This window comes from Muscardinus avellanarius (genome assembly GCF_963383645.1).
Source record: "Muscardinus avellanarius genome assembly, chromosome: 6".
In the NCBI taxonomy this organism is placed as follows: domain Eukaryota; kingdom Metazoa; phylum Chordata; class Mammalia; order Rodentia; family Gliridae; genus Muscardinus; species Muscardinus avellanarius.
Window position 1 is genome coordinate 93,519,052 of NC_137791.1, and position 19,393 is coordinate 93,538,444.

The 19,393-nt window shown below is 41.4% G+C and overlaps 2 protein-coding genes across 2 annotated transcripts in view; one reads left to right on the top strand and one right to left on the bottom strand.

Moving 5' to 3' along the window:
* Positions 1 to 19,393, bottom strand: part of PAICS (phosphoribosylaminoimidazole carboxylase and phosphoribosylaminoimidazolesuccinocarboxamide synthase) — a gene marked incomplete at both ends in the record, with an annotated part of 43,260 nt that overhangs the window by 2,647 nt on the left and 21,220 nt on the right. The window contains 9 exon segments of the mRNA XM_080697860.1: positions 213 to 371; positions 2,406 to 2,586; positions 4,961 to 5,044; positions 5,770 to 5,883; positions 5,982 to 6,161; positions 7,294 to 7,472; positions 9,861 to 10,058; positions 12,184 to 12,268; positions 17,010 to 17,131. Coding sequence (XP_080553986.1) covers positions 213 to 371; positions 2,406 to 2,586; positions 4,961 to 5,044; positions 5,770 to 5,883; positions 5,982 to 6,161; positions 7,294 to 7,472; positions 9,861 to 10,058; positions 12,184 to 12,268; positions 17,010 to 17,131 — 1,302 coding nt within the window.
* The window catches only part of PPAT (phosphoribosyl pyrophosphate amidotransferase), a gene marked incomplete at both ends in the record, with an annotated part of 52,044 nt that continues 45,725 nt past the window's right edge, over positions 13,075 to 19,393 (top strand). The window contains one exon of the mRNA XM_080697861.1: positions 13,075 to 13,202. Within this exon, the coding sequence (XP_080553987.1) occupies positions 13,075 to 13,202 (128 nt within the window). The remainder of the gene's footprint in view (positions 13,203 to 19,393) is intronic.

Genomic DNA, 19,393 nt, shown 5'->3' on the forward strand with positions numbered 1-19,393 from the left:
ATTTAACCCTAAAGGAATGTCTACAGATACAAAAAAAAAAAAAAAAAAAAAAATGCTTGGACTAGGTAATGAGTAAATGAGGTTTCACTATGATATTCTCTGTACTGTTGAGCATTTTTGAATTCGTGTGTGTGTGTGTGTGTGTGTGTGTGTGTGTGTGTGTAGTACTAGAATTGAACCAAAGCAGTTTAAAAAATTTGAGTGTATCTTACCACTGGGTAAGCGAAGCGATGACCACACATCCTGGGCTCCCCAGTCTGGTGTGAGGGGAGGACAACTGATGACGGGATGTGCAGTGTTACCAGACATCACCGGGCCCAAGCCATTGCTCCTGCCCGCCACGGCCACAAATACAGTAGGAATGCCGTCCCCTAGGAGAGTTGAAAGATGATTATCAGGGAGATGTTCAAAATCGGGTTAAAGATGTGTTTGAGAAAGAAAAGAGCCGTCTTCAATCTTTGGGTTCCTTGAATAGTTTGGATACTCATCTCTGGAGAAAGCATTAAATAGGCATCATTATTACATTATTATCCATATATTCAAACATAAGGCTCACTCTGTCACTTACTGTATGTCAAATAGTAAAGTAGCTAGGGTAAGTCTGGCCATCTTTGAGATCTATAGTACAGTGGGAATGTTAGGGGATTAGGGAAAGATGGCTCACAGGCCCCTTCTACCACTGCTGCTTAGGCTCATCAAAATGAAGACTGATAGCAACTGAACAGATGTCTTTTCTGCTGAGTGGTCCTTCGGATGACAGGGTGCAGGAATATTTATTTAATAGTGGCTAGAGATTTTAGGGGAACTTTGAAAAAAGAGTTAAAGGCAAGTTTAATAATGGTGTTGTGTTTAGCTCAGTGGAAGAGTGCTTAAACCTGATTGATTAGGTAGATTATTAGGTGGATGTTCAAAAATGGTTTAAAGATATGTTTGTAAAAGAAAAGATAAAAGCCATCTTCAATCTTTGAGTTCCTTAAATAGTTTGGATAATCTTCCCTGGAGAAAGCATTAAGTAGACATTATTATTATAGTATTATTATTCACATATTCAAATATTATTCATAAATTCAAATTTGGCTGATGCTCACCACCCAAAACAAAAGCATATATATTATCTAAAAATTTGATGAAGCCAAGCATGGTGGCATACACTTGTAATCCCAGCATTTGGGAGGCTGAGACAGGAGGATCATGGTTCACAGACAGCCTCAGCTACTTAGCGAGGCCCTTCGCAACTCAGTGAGATTCTGTTTCAAAAATCAAAAGACTAAATAGGCCTGGGGGTGTAGCTCAGAGGTACAATATCCCTGGGTATTTTACCTATGAGCTATATCCCTAACCCTTTTTATTTTGAAACAGGGTCTGAGTTGCTGAGGCTGACCTTGAACCTGTGATTCTATTGTCTCAGTCTTCCAAGTACTAGAAGTATACTCATGGGCCACCATGCCTGGTCTGATATGATAAATTTATAAATTATCCTTTGTTCTCTGAAGCAGAGCTTGGTAACCCATAATCTATAATTTCACACATTTGAATTTTTCTAGAGAACAACTTCTAACCTTTAGCTTGTTAAAGAAGTTTGAGACTGTACCTCATCCTCCCAAATTAATAAAATTCATGTAGCAATGACTATGAGGGAGGAGAATAGTCCACCAACATTTTTCCAGTTGATAAGTATTTGGTAGTAAATCCAAGGAGCCAGTCTTAGATCAGTGCTATCTTCTCATTTCTTTTAAGCTCTATATTCTCAAATTGCTTTTTCCATGTCTGATGCCTCCTAGGAAAATAAATACACTAGAAAGGATCTGCTGCTCCAACCTCACCCTCCTATAACTGTCGTGACCCGTCTTTCCCATTGGAGCATATTACTCACGGGTGTGCAGGAGGTAACATAGCAGAGGCTCTCACAGTTCTAACCTATTTTCCTCTCCATGCTTGCATTTTCCACTGCTTCTTTCTTTGACAAGCTCCCAGTATCTTATGCTCTTTGAAGGTATCTTTTTTTTTTTTTTTTTGGTGGTACTGGGGTTCCTGGTTGCCCTTCTACCTCCGGGCTACACTCCCAGACCTAGTATGTATGTATGTATGTATGTATGTATGTATGTATGTATGTATGTATGTATGTATATTTATTTATTTATTTGGAAACAGGGTCTCTTAAGCCAGCGAGACTGGCTCCAAACCAGCGCACTCCTCCTGTCTCCGCCTCCCAAGCACGGGGATTACAAGTGTGCGCCACCACATCCGGCTCTTTGGAGGTATCTTGAAAATGCAGCACATTACATGATTTTCCCTTAAAAATATGGAAACCTATTAGCAGCATTATTAGGCTAAAACATACATTTTTTTTTTTGAGGGGGACAAAATCAGAACTACCTGAAATGCTCTAGTTATTTGAAATTTACCTTCATACTCAGCTTTAATCCTCAGAGTTTCATCTGGTCCTTTATGGGCAGAGGTTACCCTAAGTTCACATGGAATTCCAAAATTTCCACAAGCCTTCTTGATTTTTTCACAGTGACTGAGATCAGAAGTTGAGCCCATCAACACTACAACCCTGCACTGGCTTTCAGATTTCAAAAGCAACTGGAAACAAACAAACAGATACAGAAAGGAACAAAAAGATAAGCTCAAGAATGAGAACCATATAAATACTATGTAGTAAAATTATATCTTAGTTTTTTCTTAGATAAAATTTGTGTGTGTGTGTGTGTGTGTGTGTGTGTGTGTGTGTGTGTGTAAGTAATGCAGGGGATAGAACCAAGGGACTTTGTACCTCTGAACTATACACCAAGACCAAATTTTATTTTTTATTTGGAAACAGGATCTCACAAAGTGACTGAGACTGGCCTCAAAACTTTGATCCTCCTGTCTCAGCCTCTCAAGTATTCGGATTACAGGGGAGGGCCACAACACCGGGCTTCTTATATTAAATTTAATACAGTGAGAACAAATTGAGAAAGAATTCTAAAAATAACCTTTCCACACTGGAGATGGTGGCGCACGCTTGTAATCCCCCTGCTTGGGAGGCTGAGACAGAATCACACAGGTTTGAAGCCAGCCTCAGCTACTTAGTGAGGCTCTCAGCAACTTAGTGAGACCCTGTTTCCAAATAAAATATAAAATAGGTCTGGAGTATAGACAGGAGGTAGAAAGGCCCTAGGTTCCACCCCCAGTACCACACACACAAAAACAAAACAAAACAAAAACAAAAACCCAGTACCACAAAAATAAACAAATAAATATATTTAAAAAAAAACCTTTCTATATGAAGGAAAGTGGTCATAATTAAGATTCAAGGTATATCTATCTATCTATCTATCTATCTATATATATATATATATTTTTTTGCAGTACTAGGGATGGAACCTAGGGCATTCTACATCCAAGCTACACCCCCAGCTCTATTTTTTATTTTGGAACACGGTTTCACTGAGTTGCAAAGGGCCTAAGTAGCTGAGGCTGTCTGCGAACCACTGTCCTCCTGTCTCAGCCTCTTAAGTACTGGAATTACAAGCATGCCAAGCTACACCCCCACCCCTGCCCTATTTTTTATTCTTTATTTTGAAACTGGGTCTCACTAAGGCCTCACTAAGCAGCTGAGGCTGTCCGCGAATCGCAATCCTCTGGTCTCAGCCTCCCAAATGCTGGGATTACAAGCGGGCGCCACCACACCCAGTTCAAGGTTAGATTTTTTTTTTTTTGGTGGTACTGGGGTTCCTGGAAGCCCTTCTACCTCCGGGCTACACTCCCAGACCTATTTTATACTTTTTTATTTTTGGAAACAGGGTCTCTTAGCCAGCGCGGCTGACTTGGAACCTGCGCGATCCTCCTGTCTCCGCCTCCCAAGCGCGGGGATTACAAGCGTGCGCCCGGCCAAGGTTAGATTTTTAATCAGATAAATTGTGTTTTTTTTTATAAAAGGGCAAATACTTTTCATCACTATTCCCAAAATTATAAAAAAAATTCATCCTAAGGATTTTAGTACATCCTATTTAACATTTATTTGAAGGCATGATCAGCCAAATTAGAGATTATGTTATAAATCTTTGTAAGTTGGTTGCTTGGAACTTGAAAAGGAAATACTACAGAGGAGCAAACAAATGAGGGGATGGGAGGGGGGAACCTAAATGAGGGGATGGGAGGGGGGAAGAAGGAAATTCTCTAAAGCACACAATGTACTTAAACATATCAAAGTCAACCACTAAGCCAGGCAAGGGTAGGAGGGATGGGGAGGGAATGGGGTGGCAATTGGGTAGGGGCTAAAATGGGCGATGTGTACATGTATGTCCACACAAGCTTTTTACCCCATTATGTTGTATGAATATAATGCACCAATAAAAAAAAAATTTTAAAAAGAAAAGAAAAAGAAAAGAATGTGCTGGAATTGGATGGGTGCAAAAATAAGAGAAAAAAAATGTACTCCTGTGGGATGTTCTAAAAGGTTACTATGTCCCATAACTAAAAATTTCATTCAAATCCCATGGAATTACAGTAATCATAGTATCATAAAAATGCAAGTGAGATGAAGTAACATTGGAGCTGGGTATATATCTCAGTGGTCAACCACTTGCTCACGTGCATGATGCCCCACGATTGATCTCCAGCACCACAAAAACAACAAATAAGAACAATACATCCTTTTGAGAATTAGAACAATACAAATTACATGGAGTTCCACCCATCGCTTGCTATAGGAGCTGAGTAGCAGTGGACAGGTAGGTACAAAATGTATAGTTTCTCCTATAGGAATAAGGAGTAGGCAGGATCCCAGGTTTCACCACTAGGATTTGGGAAGACTACACTGGCCAGCTAAACAGCAGAGAGTTCCAGTGTACCAATAACGCTAGTCCGTCTGAGACCTTTACTAAAAGTGCTCTATACCCTCATATATTTTACTTTGAAACATTTCCTTAAAAAACAAACACATAACAGTTTAAGTTTACTATAGAAGGATTACCTCTACTCTCTCTGCAACCCATTCAAAGTTTTTCTTTACCATCTGGAGCCCTTCAGGAGTTACTTCTTTGAGGTCACGATAAGACTGGAAAATAAGAATGTTTAGAAACGGGGTGTCACGAAGTTGCAGAGGGCCTCACTAAGTAGCTGAGGCTGTCCCGCAAACCACAATCCTCCGGTCTCAGCCTCCCGAATGCTGGGATTACAAGCATGCGCCACCACACCCAGCTGCTTGTTCTAAATTTTGAGTAGGGATTATGATGAGTTTTTAAAGCAAGGGATGTATTTGAAAATGCACCTCAGTCTCCAAATCCATTTCCTGAATTAAACTAGAGAAAGTTCAGTAGCAAAGTGCTTTCTACACTTGCAACTAAAATTAACTGCCTTGAGAATTCTTATGGATTAAATATAAAGAAGTTCTGGGCCTAATTTTGTTAAGAGCAGAGAAAGAGCTAGAATAAAACCCAGAAGACTTGGTGTGGAGTCCCAGACTTGCCAATTAATCTCATATGAGTGATGACACTCATCTTATTAAGAGTTTTAGTTTTCAACTAGCCAAATAAGGCTAATACTTGTTCTGTTATTGTTAGAGTTTTGTTTTTAAAGACAATAAATGAGAAATCTGTTTTGTAAATTTAAAGTGTTATTCCTATGTAAGGATAAGAGATACTTATCTTTTAAAAGTGATTCAATCAACAAATCAGGTTCATAGTATAAGGAATAATGACCACCATTTCTTTTCCTATCTTTCCTTCCTTCACTTTCCCAGCCTGATCTCGCAAAGGTTAACAACCTCAAAGGATTACTTACCTGTTTGTCTTTCTGCTGACTTCTATCTCCAGCCGGCCAGAGTCTCCAGGAATCATTATCAATAACATCAGCAAGAACAATTTCTTTGGTAGTTACATCAACACCAAATTCAATCTAGAAACACACACAGCCAAAGAATAGTTTTTAAAAAACACTTTACCAGAGAAATCTTTCATTTACAGGCTTTACTTTCAAATCTGGTTTATCTATACCTTCATATCAACCAGTGTACAATTCAGGGGTAACCAGGATTTCTCCAATATTTCAAAAATAGCTTGTGTAGCATGACTCATGATATCCACTTCAGTTTGGCCTATAACAAGTCCAGCAAAGCAAAAATTCGCAGCAATAAGCTGTTCCTCAGACCACTGTGGATCATTATTGGCATCATCCTAAGAATAAAGTGTAGAAGATTAAATTCAAATCTAAAACCTTTGATCTTTGCAGAAAATCTAAAGCCCGTTTTTTGTGTTGAACATGAATTCCTCAGAAATACCCAGTTTCTCTATAATAAACAGGGTCTCTTAAGCCAGCGAGGCTGGCTTCGAACCTGCAGAATCTTCCTGTCTCTGCCTCCCAAGTGCAGGGATTACAAGCACGCGCCACCACATCCGGCTTTTTTTTTTCCTTAAAAAAATTTTTTTTAATTGGTGAACTGTATTCATACATCATAATGGGGTAAAAAACTTGTGTAGATAAATGCACACATCATCCAGTTTTTTTAAAAATTTTTTATTGGTGAATTGTATTCATATATCACAATGGGGTAAAAAACTTCAATAGTTACTTCAAAAGTATTTAGGAAAGTAACTTATTCTACATCATAAAATATTTCAAAGAGATTTCTCCTCTCTCTATAAACAATTTTTTTTTTAGAGGTACTAGGGATTGAACCTTGGAGCATTCTACCTCCAAACTACACCCCAGCCCTATTTGTATTCTTTATTTTGAAACAGGTTCTCATTAAGTTGTGGAGGGCCTCACTAAGTAGCTGAGACTGGCTGCAAACCTGTGAGCCTCCTGTCTCAGCTTCCCAAGTACTGGTATTATAAGCATGCGCCACCACACCCAACTTTCAATTTATTTATTTATTTATTTTGCGTTACTGGGGATGGAACCCAGGGGCATTCAACTTCTGAGCTACACCACCAGCCCTATTTTTTATTCTATATTTTGAAACAGGGTCTCACTGAGTTGCAAAGAGCCTCACTAAGAAGCTGAGGCTGCCCATGAACTGCAATCCTCTGGTCTCAGCCTCCCGAATAATGGGATTACAAGCATGCGCCACCACACCCGGCTCCAAATTCTTTAAATTTGTTCATTTTGTTAGTCAACTTGGTCTAAAAGTAAGTATATTTTCAGATATTTTCTTTAAAAAATCTGACATCATTAACAGAAGGTATTTTGCTGAAATAACGATGGCATCTGCAATATCAGAACTTCAATAGTGTCTACATGTTTTGAGTTTATAATGGTAAGTTTGCTGCTACATTATAGTGAGATACAGAAGCACAAAATAATTACCTTGAAAAACATCTCCACCTTAGGCGGGTAAAACTTATATCCTTCCTTCACGCCAGGATTTCTTTTGAGAAAAGAGCCAGTTGCTATTCTTCTGCAGACCCACTCAATTGGGATCATTTCACACTGGGGTGCAATGAAAGCTGTCTCTCCACATTTTCTGGTAAAAGCAGTTTTGATACCTACATATTGATTTTAAAATTTACAAAAAAGCTCTGAAATTTTATTTGAGAAGGTAGGTCTTAAGGCATAATAAAAATAGTTTTTATAAGAAAAAAGCAAAGAGTCTCTACAAAAATTTAATGTAATTTTTAAAAATGACAAAGAAAACAATGACTTATTAAAATATTAATGTTTCATCTTACTAGTTTATAAAAAAGTATACAATGGGCCAAAAGATCTGGATTCCAGAATGCTGGGATTACAAGCATACGCCACCACACCTGGCTTGGGAATTGAACCCCAGGGGAGTGCCCACCAGCCACACCCACATCCCTATTCTACTTTTATTTTGCACTACTGAGGATGGAACCCAGAGGGCATTCTACCTCAGAGCTATACCCTCCACCCTATTTTTGTTTTTTATTCTTTACTTAGACACGAGGTCTCACTAAATCTAAATCGCAGAGGGCCTAAATATCTGAGGCTGGCCATGAACCTAGGATCCTCAAGTCTCAGCCTCCCAAGTATTGTGATTAAAGGTGTGCACCACCACATCCGGCTTTTCATATTCTTTAATTAAATATTATATGGGCTTTGTAGTAGTATCTACTTACTTGTCACAATCAAAAGCAATCCTAAGCTGGGTTTGGTGGCGCATTCCTGTAATCCCAGTACTTCGGAGGCTGAGACAGGAGGGTCCAGGTTCGCAGCCAGCCTCAGCTACTTAATGAGGCCCATCGAAACTTAGTGAGACCCTGTTTGAAAATAAAAATAAAAAATTGGGCTGGGGGTATAGCTCAGAGGCAGAGTGCCCCTGGGTTCAATCCCCAGCACCACATATACACAAACAGCAATTCTAAATTCTGATTGCCCCCCCCCCCTAAATAACATTGAAAGCAAGTAATCCTTGAAAAAGCATCCATCAAGTAGCAGGAAGAACACAGGAGCCACTGGGGTCAAGAGCAATGAAAATATTTATCCTTCCACTCCCTTCTCTTAGTCATAGATTTACTGAAAAAACTAAGCTAAAGAACTGACTTTGTGATGCTTGGGATGGAAACCATTTATGTGGTGGCTTTGGAAATTAATAACCTCTCTATTAACCGTTTAAATATAGCATAAGCCAGCGATTCCACTTGGAGTTTATACCCCCAAAAAGTTGAAAACAGAGACTCAAATAGACTCTTGTACAGCAATGTTCACAGCAGCAGTATTCATCATAAAAGAGAGGAACATAAACACCTTTCAACAGCTTAATGAATAAACAAAATGTAGAACATACATACACTGGATTATCCAGCCATACTGAGGAATGAAATTTATGATACATTCATGTTACAATTATACAATGAAAATAATATACTAAATAAATCAGGGGAAAAGCCAGAGATATGGCTCAGTGGCAGAGCAGTTGCCTGGCATGTATGTGATCCTGGGTTCAATCCCCAGCACAATAAATTAAGAAAAATAATCCCCAGTGTCACACACACACACACACACACACACACACACACACACACCCCAAAACCATGTGGTAAAAGCTAGTCACCAGCCTTTGGTGCTGTTAGGAGGTGATAGAAATTTTGGGAGGTGGGTCTGTTGGAGGGGTGTCTCACTGGGGGTATGTCCTTGAAGGATATATATTTCCTTGACCCCTTTCTTTCTATTTCTGTCTCTCCTTCCCTCCCTCCCTGCTTTCTGGCCACCATGAGGTGAACAACCACCTCCATTACACTTCTCATCACCATATTTTCTGCCTGATCTCAGGCCCAAGACAATGGAAACTGTGAACCAAAATAAGTGTGTGTGTGTGTGTGTGTGTGTGTGTGTGTGTGTGTGTGTGAGAGAGAGAGAGAGAGAGAGAGAGAGAGAGAGAGAGATAGATAGATAGATAGATACTGGGGACTGTGCCCGTTATACCTCCTAGCCCTATTTTACTCTCTTAGGTTCTGAGGCACACCCAAACAGGTGACTAATTCAACTAATATCATCTCCCATGTAAAAGGTATGTGTGTATGAAGAACAAAGGCAAGGAGGTAACGAGGAGCCACTTACCTGCTTCCTACAATCACTGAAAAACCACCTGGTAAGTAATATGTTGTTGCCGGGCGTGGTGTAATCCCCGCGCTTGGGAGGCAGAGACAGGAGGATCGCGCAGGTTCGAAGCCAGCCGCGCGTGCTGGCTTAGGAGACCCTGTCTCCAAAATGAAAATGCAAAAAAAAAATAGGTCTGGGAGTGTAGCCCGGAGGTAGAAGGGATTCCAGGAATCCCAGTACCACCAAAAAAAAAAAAAAAAAGTAATATGTTGTTGATTGAAATAACAATCAAGATGAAAAGAAAGAAAAAGGAAGGAGGCCTAGAGGAGGAGAGAAAAGAGGAGAAAGAGGCTATGTAAAGAGCAATTTACCTGCTTCTTGTAACAGCTGAAAAATACAGCTGGTAATTTTATTGGAGATTGCAGCTTTTCCTTCCAGGTGATTCTTTCTAGCTGCATTTCCTGCTGTAATCTGGTCCTTGGACTGAAGGAGGACTTTTCCTGGATTATCTAACAATTCATAGACTTCTTTTGTTTTACCTTCATAGAGTTTCTTACCAATGTTCAATACTTTGGAAATAAAATAGAACTGTATCAGATCTAAGGAAAAAATTCCCTAAACATTGAAGACTAAAACATTGAGAATGAAGGATCAGTGATACCAAGTAATTAAGTAATAATTTTCATTTCACTTTACTTTTTTGCAGTACTGGGGATTAAACCTAGGGACATTCTACCTCCAAGCTACAGCCCCCAGCCCTATTTTTTTATTCATTATTTTGAAACAGAGTCTCACTAAACTGCGAAGGGCCTCACTAAGTAGTTGAGGCTGGCCGCAAACCTGTGATCCTCCTGTTTCAGCCTCCCAAGCACTGGGATTACAAGCATGCACCAGCATGCCTGGTTAAAATAATAATCTTAATAAAAATTAAATTGTGCCGGGCATGAAACACTGAGACTCAGTTTCAAAATAAAGAGAATAAAAAATAGGGCTGAGGGTGAAGCTCAAAGGTAGAATGCCCCTGGGTTCCATCCCCAGTTCCACTAAATAAATAACCTGCATAGAATCTCATATGCCTCAAGACATCTTTTCATGTATCATTGTGTAATTTTTGTAAAGTCTAATTATGTAAAATAATTAAAGATCAGAAACTATGAATCAAATAGATATGGTCATACAATTAGGCTATAAAAAGCTAGACAAAATCCTAGGTCTTCTGATATCAAGTCCTGTGCTCTTTCCACTCACTGTCTCTTTCACAGCTGAACTGAAACAGAATTAAAATTGCCAGGCATGCCAAGTAATTGTACACTTGCAATTCTAGCTATTCAAGAGGCCCAGGCAGTAGCACCCAATTTCAAGGCCAGCCTCAGCAACTTAGAAAGACTATCTTAAAATAACAAACAGAAAGGGCTCATTGTGGTGGTACACTCCTGTAATCTCAGTATACTGAGACAGAAAGATAATAGGTTCAAGGCCATTTCAAAATAAAAAAGGGTTTGCGGTTAAATCTCCAGTACAAAAAAAGTTATATTTTATTAAAACCAACTTGTTAATAGAATACAAGATGAAAATGAAAGAGGAAAATTTCTAGAGATTTGATAAGTTTAGAGGTACAGGTAACATGACCACAGAAAAAATTCTGGTCCAATGCCTTGATTTCATAAAGTTGCTACTCTGTGCCACCTGTATCATTTTTTTGAATCTGCAACTTTTCTGATCGAAATTCAGGTTCTTCCTATATGGAAAAAAATGTACTTATCAGCCAACATAAGCAATTTGGTTGACAAAAATTTGGAAACCCAGCCGGGCATGGTGATGGCAGGTGTGTATCCCACCACAGTGAGGCAGAGACAGAAGGATTACAGGTTCTAGGACAGCCTCAGCAATGAATGTGACTCTCATCAACCTAAAATAAAATAGGGCTAGGGGTGTAACTGGGAGAAAGAATGTCCTTGGGTTCAATTCCCAGTGCCACACAAAAAAAAATAAATTTGAAAACCTATAAGTGGATCAAAGTAATGTTTTATTAGCATAAATAGCAAGAAAGATCTTCATGAGGTTATAATCAGGGGCAACACGATTACATAACTGGGTAAATTCTGACCAAGCCTAAGTGGCGCAAGGAAACTTTCCCCTTGAGGCCTTTCAAGTCTCCAAAGCCACATGGCACAAAGACTATTTTTTAAATAATAAGATCAAACCACATAAAGCCTGGACAGATTTTCCTGAAGGTTACCAAATTAAATCTTCTGGAAAATAGCCTCCTTTAACAGGAAAACAAGCCTTTGAAAAGTCAATGCTAGATTTTCCTGTGATTATTTTGCAATATTTACTGCTCATAAAGTTTCCAGGCACCTCTCCAATCTCTGGCCATTTCTTGTTCTAGGCACCCTATGCTTTGCTCCTTTTCTCTCACGCCATTGGCAGTTCTGGGTGTCTCAAAGAGTTCTAAGAGGCCCGGGTGTTGGTGTGCAAAGCACGTCCCGCGGCGCTTGGGCCACGTGTGCACCCGCCCAGGGCCTAGATCCGCCGCTGCGGGAGGCCGGGCACAGCTCCTGGGTGGCTGCAATTAGGCCGCGTGTACACAACGTGTGCGTGTACACAACGCGGAGTCTAGGAGCTCAGGGTGGGAAGGCGGGGAGTCGGTGGAGCGCAGGGAGTCCCAGGACGGCCCAGTCGCCTCTTACTCACCCTCGGCTGTCGCCATTACTCTTAGTGGGCTGGGGGCAGTGGCCGGGCTGGGGGCAGTGGCTGCGCCGGGTAGAGAAGCTGAAATCTGGAAAAGAGGCGCGGTCAGAGAGTTTCGCTGGGCGGGGACGGGAGCTTGGTCCACAGACACCCCCACGGCAAGGGCCGCGCACCTCGAGCTCTGCGACAGCGACTCTACCCCGGGTCTCTGCTGGTGGGTCTCCGCTCCCGAGTCTGGGAGGGAGGGCTTCCCCGAGGCTTCCCGCCGCGCAGGCGCAGCAACGCGACCCCGCCCCCGGCCCGCCCCGCGCGGCCAAGGTACTGAGAGAAGCGAAAAGTGGCGCGCACTGGCGGCCCCTCCCCACGGCGCAGCGCTCGCAGACTGGGGCCCCTTCTCACCAGGGAAAGCGGTTCATAGGTTGGAGCGTACCAAGTCCCTATGGCCAGGGGAAAGCATGTGCGCAGGGGCGTGTAAAGTTTACATCCACTGAGTGAGAAATGGCGTTAAACCCGTTACTCTCATCACCCTAGGGTTGAGTGGAGGAAAATAACGGAGATTTCCACGTGTAGAAGAAAACAGCTTCCCAGACCTTTCCCGGGGAGGACTGGCTCCACCCCCACGGAATCCGCGACTCCACCCCTCTGCCGCGGAGCCCCTCCCCTCTCCGCCGCTCATTGGTGGGCTGTGGGAGGCGGGGCCGGGCGGCGGGGGCCGGGCGGGGCACGCCCACTCCGGGACCGCACGCGCCGCCGCAGTAGCGAGGGTCGAGCCTGGGGGAAGGAAGCCGCAGCCTCTAGCGCCAGCCTCTGGGACTTACGGGCCGAGCCCGCAGCTGGTTGGTGCTCGGACCTCGGCCGCGGCGCCAGGTCCCTCCACGTGCTTTCGGCGGCGACATGGAGCTGGAGGAGTTGGGGATTCGAGAGGAATGTGGCGTGTTCGGGTGCATCGCATCTGGAGAGTGGCCCACGCAGCTGGACGTGCCACATGTGATCACTCTGGGACTCGTGGGGCTGCAACATCGGTGAGCAACAGGGCGAGGGATAGGGGTGGGGGTGGCGGGACAAATGCTTTTACACCTCCTATTCCGCGTCCGTGGTTGGAGATCTTGGGAGCTCCAGGGGACCAGGAGGACAGACCTCTTACCTAGACAGGTACCTGTTTTGGGCTTCGACCAGGTTGCGGGGGTGGGGGGGGAGGACCTTGCTTCCTGGGATTAGCCTGCCACAGCCTCCCATTCCCCAACGCCTTTTAGGGGCTTCTCCCCTCCCCTCGAGTATGTGCACCTCTTCTGTGTCTGGCCAGTTTTTAAGACTCCGGTTTGCTGGGATTACCTAGGTCCGAACTCTTGCCCGACTGCTAGCGGGTTCTAATCTCCCTGAGCCAGGAGCTACTCTTGCAATGGGCTTAATCCAGGTCCTACATTATCTTGCGGTTTTCTTGCTAGACCTTCAACTAGCACACGCTTTTGTTTGAGCAGATTGTGAGTTTGAAATAGTTATAGCTATGGGGACTTGGGGATAATAGAGTTCAGACACAGGGAAACAGCTAGTTGGTGTTCAAAAGGAACTATGGTAGTAGATCCCATATAGGTTAACTGAAAATAAATCAATCCCAGGGAATAGATTCATTGAGAACCATTTTAGATGAAGAATGAAAACATTGGTAGTAAGATGCCAAAAATTAACTTATTTCCTTAAAAGGATTAGGGGGAGTTATATTTGCATGTCAAGATACACATTAATTTGGAAATAATTGGGAGATTCCTTTGAGGTAAAAATAACAGCCAAAACCTTTGCTTACTTACTTTTCGTCCCTTTTTTCTTTCTTTGGATTGAACCCAGGGGAGTTGTACCACTTACAACCTAACCTCACTGGAAATTGATAGGGTTCTGTTGTTTAAGAAATACAACCTAGGTTTCACGTTATCATTGAAGAATTACAAAATTTTCATAAAGCCACACATTCTAGCCACACTGCTAGAATTTAAGGAACAGGGCAGTTACACTTAGCAATTTAGGTGCAGCATGAATGCATTCCAAAGGATTACCCTTTGTTTATCAAACTTTAATCAGAATTCCAAATATCTGAATTTGAGGTTCATATTTTGTGTACAACTTGTTTATTTATTTATTTTTTTTTAGGTACTGGGGGTGGAACCCAGGGGCATTTTACCTCGCAGCGACACCCCCCAGCCCTATTTTTTATTCTTTATTTTGAAACAGGGTCACACTGAGTTGCAAAGGTCCTCACTAAGTAGCTGAGGCTGTCCTTGAACCCGTATCCTCCTGTGTCAACCTCCCAAATGCTGGAATTATAAGAATGTGCCACCACGCCTGGCCAACTTGTTTATTAAAGCTGGAAGTAACTTGAAATCTGAGATGAATAAAAAATGAACAAGTCTAAATGAATAAGTCTAATCTTGAATAGTTATGAGCTGATAATATACTCTTGAAAATTATTGAAAGGATTAGCTATATAATCCAAGAAGATATTGTCTGATGACTTGTGTTCTGAGAGACATTAGTTTATAACAGTCTTGGGAAAAGTTATTTTGGATGTTGTGTTAGTAAGATGGCTCTAGAGATCTTTAGACTTACCTAGTCATCTGTGGGGAAGAGTTGAACTGATAGAATTGGAAAGTCAAGGAAACTCCCTTCTGTCTGCTAGAGAAAGATGGAGGTGTGTGAAGGTGTGGAATTTCTAAATTTGGGAGTGTGGAAGTATTGGGTCTTGAACCAGGGATTCATACCTGCTACACATGTGCTCTACCGCTGAGCTACACCCTTTGACCCGAGAACTAAGGTATTTATATGTTATTAAGTAAGAGAAAGACAAAATTGGGGTTATAGATAGGTTGTTATGGGTTAATATATGGTGGAATTAGATATATGCACTGTACCCTGACAAGCAGCGATCTGTTGCAGAATACTCCATTTTTACTTTTCACCTGTATTGACTCTGGTTAGTTTTTAAAACAACAGCAAAAGTTTGAGTTTTTTCCCCCATTCTCGATGAAGAAATTTATCTCATACATGTTATTTTCTTAACCCATGGAATCTTGTGTGTGTGTATGTGTGTTACTGGGAATTGAATCCAGGGGCAGTATACCTCTGAGCTACACCCCCAGCCCTGTTTTATTTATTTTATTTTAAAACTGCATCTCACTAAATTGTGGGAGGCCTCACTAAATTGTTGGTGCTGTCCTTGAACCTTCAATCCTCCTGTCTCAACCTCCAAAGTACTAGGATTATACGAGTGGGCCACTGCACTCTGGCTAACACCTTGAGTCTTTAAAGACTAAGAGATTTCTATCACTTCTGGTTCTATTATTTTTCCCCTAGGGCATCAAAAAAATTTAGCCTCAGAGATAACAGAATACTTGAAAGTTAAGGGGTTTCATATAAAAATGGAGTATTACTAGATAGCCCTACATTAGATACTTAATCCAAATGGGTTCATCCAGAATCAGGTCTTTTTAGTAGTTCTGGCAGTTTGCATCTTTATTCTATAGCTCTGCCTTCTGTCAGGAGGAAAGTTAAAAATGTTAAACTATTTGGCCTTTTAGCTGTAAATTGAATGTAGATGTTTGTATACAGATGTGTTCAGACCAGATTCATATAACAATGCTGTTTGGGTCCTGAAAATATCAGTTTAGTATAAGTTTGCAGAATTCCAAACAAACCAGAGACCCTCCCCCATAGATCAATATTTTTTTTTTAATCATTAAGTCACAGTCCCATTTTATGGAGAGCAGAATCTAGACATATTTGAAGATTCCATAATACAAGCCTGGCATTTAAAGATTCCATAAAAGCAATTAATAAAATGTTGTTGACTGTTGGGCATGGTGGCACATGCTTGTAATCCCAGTACTGGGAGGCTAATACAGGAGGATCATAGGTTCTTAGCCAGCCTCACCAACTTAGTGAAATAAGGCTGGTAGAATAGAATGCCCAAGTCCGAGTTCAGTCCCCAGTCCACCCCTACCCCCTATGAACACACATCATTGACTTATCCCATATATCAGCTAGTTAGCTTGCTTGTCCATCCTTCCTTCCTTCCTTCCTTTCTTTTTTTTTTGTACTGAGGATTGAATTTAGGAGCATTCTACCTCTTGAGTTATATCCCCAGCTCTATTTTATTTTTATTTCGAAACAGGATCTCACTAAGTTGCTGAGATTAGCCTTAAACCTGCAATCCTCCTGTCTCAGCTTCTCAAGTATTATCAACGTGCACTGTCACACCCAGCTTGATGATGCTATAGTTTGGATGTGGTTTATCACCAAGGATGAAAATCCTTATCTCCAAGTGTTCATGTTTTGAAAGCTTGGTCCTTACTGCGGCAGTGTTGAGGTGGTGGGACCTTTTAGAGGTGGGGCCTAGACAAAGATGGGGACATTAGGTCATGGGGACATTGTTCTGGGGATGGATTAATGCTGGGCTCATAGAGTGAATTAGTTCTTTTTAGTGTGGCTTGTTATAAGAGTTCCCTGAATTCCTCTTTGATATCCTGTCTCACATTGTTATCTCTCCTCTTGTACACATTCCCATCATGGTACCATCTACCATGAGGCCCCCACCAGTGGCCAAACTGATGAGGCCTCCCAAATTTAGGCTTCCAGCCTCCCAAACTGTGAGCTAAATAAACTTCTTTATAAAGTGCTTACCTCAGGTATATTGTTATAGCAACAGAAGATGGACTAATGAACTTACACTTAGGATATGAGCATGCCCTTCCCTTCAGTGAATTATCACTTCCTAGGTTAGGAATTGAACCCAGCAACTGATAAGCATTTTTATACCTCTTCTAAAAATGTATGAAACTTACCTGATGAAGTTGGGAGTTCTGTCTGAAGAAACATTCTGTAGAATCTTTTGGTTCTGTTATTGAGCTTTGAGGATTTGTAATGATCTCAGGAGCAGTTCTCTTAAGTGGTATAGACAGTGGTTCTGCAAATAGAGTTCATGGCATTATCAGTAGAAAGGTACATGTGAGAAAGAGGAAGCGAGATGCGTTCAGACAAACCTCTGAGGAATTGGCTCCTAATTATCTTCATTTAATGTGTTGGAAAGCATGAGAGGAGGTTGTCAAATAACTTTCTGTGGGATGCCAAGTTAGGGCTGGAGAGATCTTATTTTATTTTATTTTGATTTTTATCTTTTAGTGAAAATGATCAGGCATGTAATTTATTCCTCCTTAATCTGTAGCCTGTATCTAAGTTGAGTGTTTTTGTTTAGGAAGACACTTATTTTAAAACTGTCCCTGCTAAGAACCTTCTACCTCTGGGCTACACTCCCAGACCTATTTTATATTTTATTTGGAAACAGGGTCTCTTAAGCCAGAGGGGGTGGCTTCGAACCTGTGCGATCCTCCTGTCTCCGCCTCCCAAGTGCAGGAATTACAAGACTGCGCCACCACGCCCAGCAGTTAACTTTAAAAAAAATTTTTTTTTTTATTGGTGCACTGTATTCATACATCATAATCTGCCTCTGAGCTAAACCCCTAGCAACTTTTTTTTTTTAAAGAGGTCTGGACTTCTCTTGATCCTCCTGGATCCTGGGTGATGTCCTACCTTGTCTCCCTCATTACCAATCCTTTGTTTACTAGGCATCTCAAATGGGGAGAGGGGTCATTGTTCAATCTTTAATTTTGAATTAAAAAATTTTTTTGTGTGTGTGGTACTGGGGATTGAACCCAGGGGTATTCTACCTCCAATCTAAGCAACACTCCTAACCCTATTTTTCATTCATTTTTATTTTATTTTTTCGGTGGTAGTAGGGATGGAACCTAGGGGCATTTGACCTCTGAGCTACACCCCTAGCCTCAGATTTTATACTTTATTTTGAAACAGGGTCTCACCGAGTTGCGAAGGGCCTCACTAAGTAGCTGATGCTGTCCTCAAACTGTGATCCTCCTGTCTCAGCCTTTCAAATGCTGGGATTAGAAGCATGCCACCTTTCATTCTTTATTTTGAAACAGGGTCTCAGTAAGTTGGGGAGGACCTCACTACAGTCATGTATCACTTAACCACGGGGATATTATCTGAGAAGCTGTCGGGCCATTTCATTGCAGTACACATCTTGGCACATATGGGTACATGCCTGTGGTACAAGTCAGTTCTCAATGTCCTCATGATGGAAGAGGAGACTTTGGTAAACATGATGTATCAGGCCACTGCATCCTGTTTTGTTTTATTTTTTTTAACCATCACTTGTTTTTGTTAATAAGTAAAAAAGTATATTCTAATGATGAAATGCATTTTATAGTAAATACATCAACCAGTAATATGGTGGCTTTTCTCATTATCAAGTATTAATGTACTGTTTTATCAGTATCTGTGTTATACTTTCATACAATTGGCACCACATGTTTGTTTATGCCAGCATTAACACACACACACACACACACACACACACACACACACACACACACGAGTAATGCTTTGCCCTGAGACTTATGGAGGTACAGTATCTCTCGGTGCTAGGAGTTCTTCAGCTCCATTCTAATCTTACATGACCACCATGGTGTATGTTACCCACTATTGACCCAAATATGGTTATGTAATCCATAGCTATACTGAAAACATACTTTTTGAGCTCCTAATGTTGCTCACAGACACTGTGGTGGGCACTGGGAACATCAGGTTACACAGGGCAGATGTGGCTCCTGCCTTCCCAGAGAGGTATGTAGTCCTTTGGTTCAAGAGCAGAGGCTCTCTAGGCCTCAGTTTTACACATATTAACTAAATCTGTAGATATATGTAAAATGCTTAGAATGGTACCTGCACTCCACTCCTGAGTATGTGCCCAACAGAAATGCATGTTTGTTCTTTGACAGAGATGCAGTTATTCATAATGGCCTCAATTGGAAACAACTGGAAAATCCAAAAGTGGGATGGATTAAGAAAAAAGGTGGTGGAATGTGCATTTCTATAGTGGAATGTTCTACAACAATTAAAAAGAACAAATTCCTCTGGCCAGAGTTGCCAAAAAGAACAAACTCTTGATACATGTACAATTATGGGTGAATTGCCTAAACACTGTTACATGAAAGAAGCTTGACATTTAAAAGTTCATACTAGCTGGGTGTTGTGGTGCACACTTGCAATCCCAGTACTTGGGAGACTGAGACAGGAGGATTGCAGGTTCACAGCCAGCCTCAGCTACTTAGTGAGGCCCTTCACAACTTAGACCATGTTTCACAATAAAGAA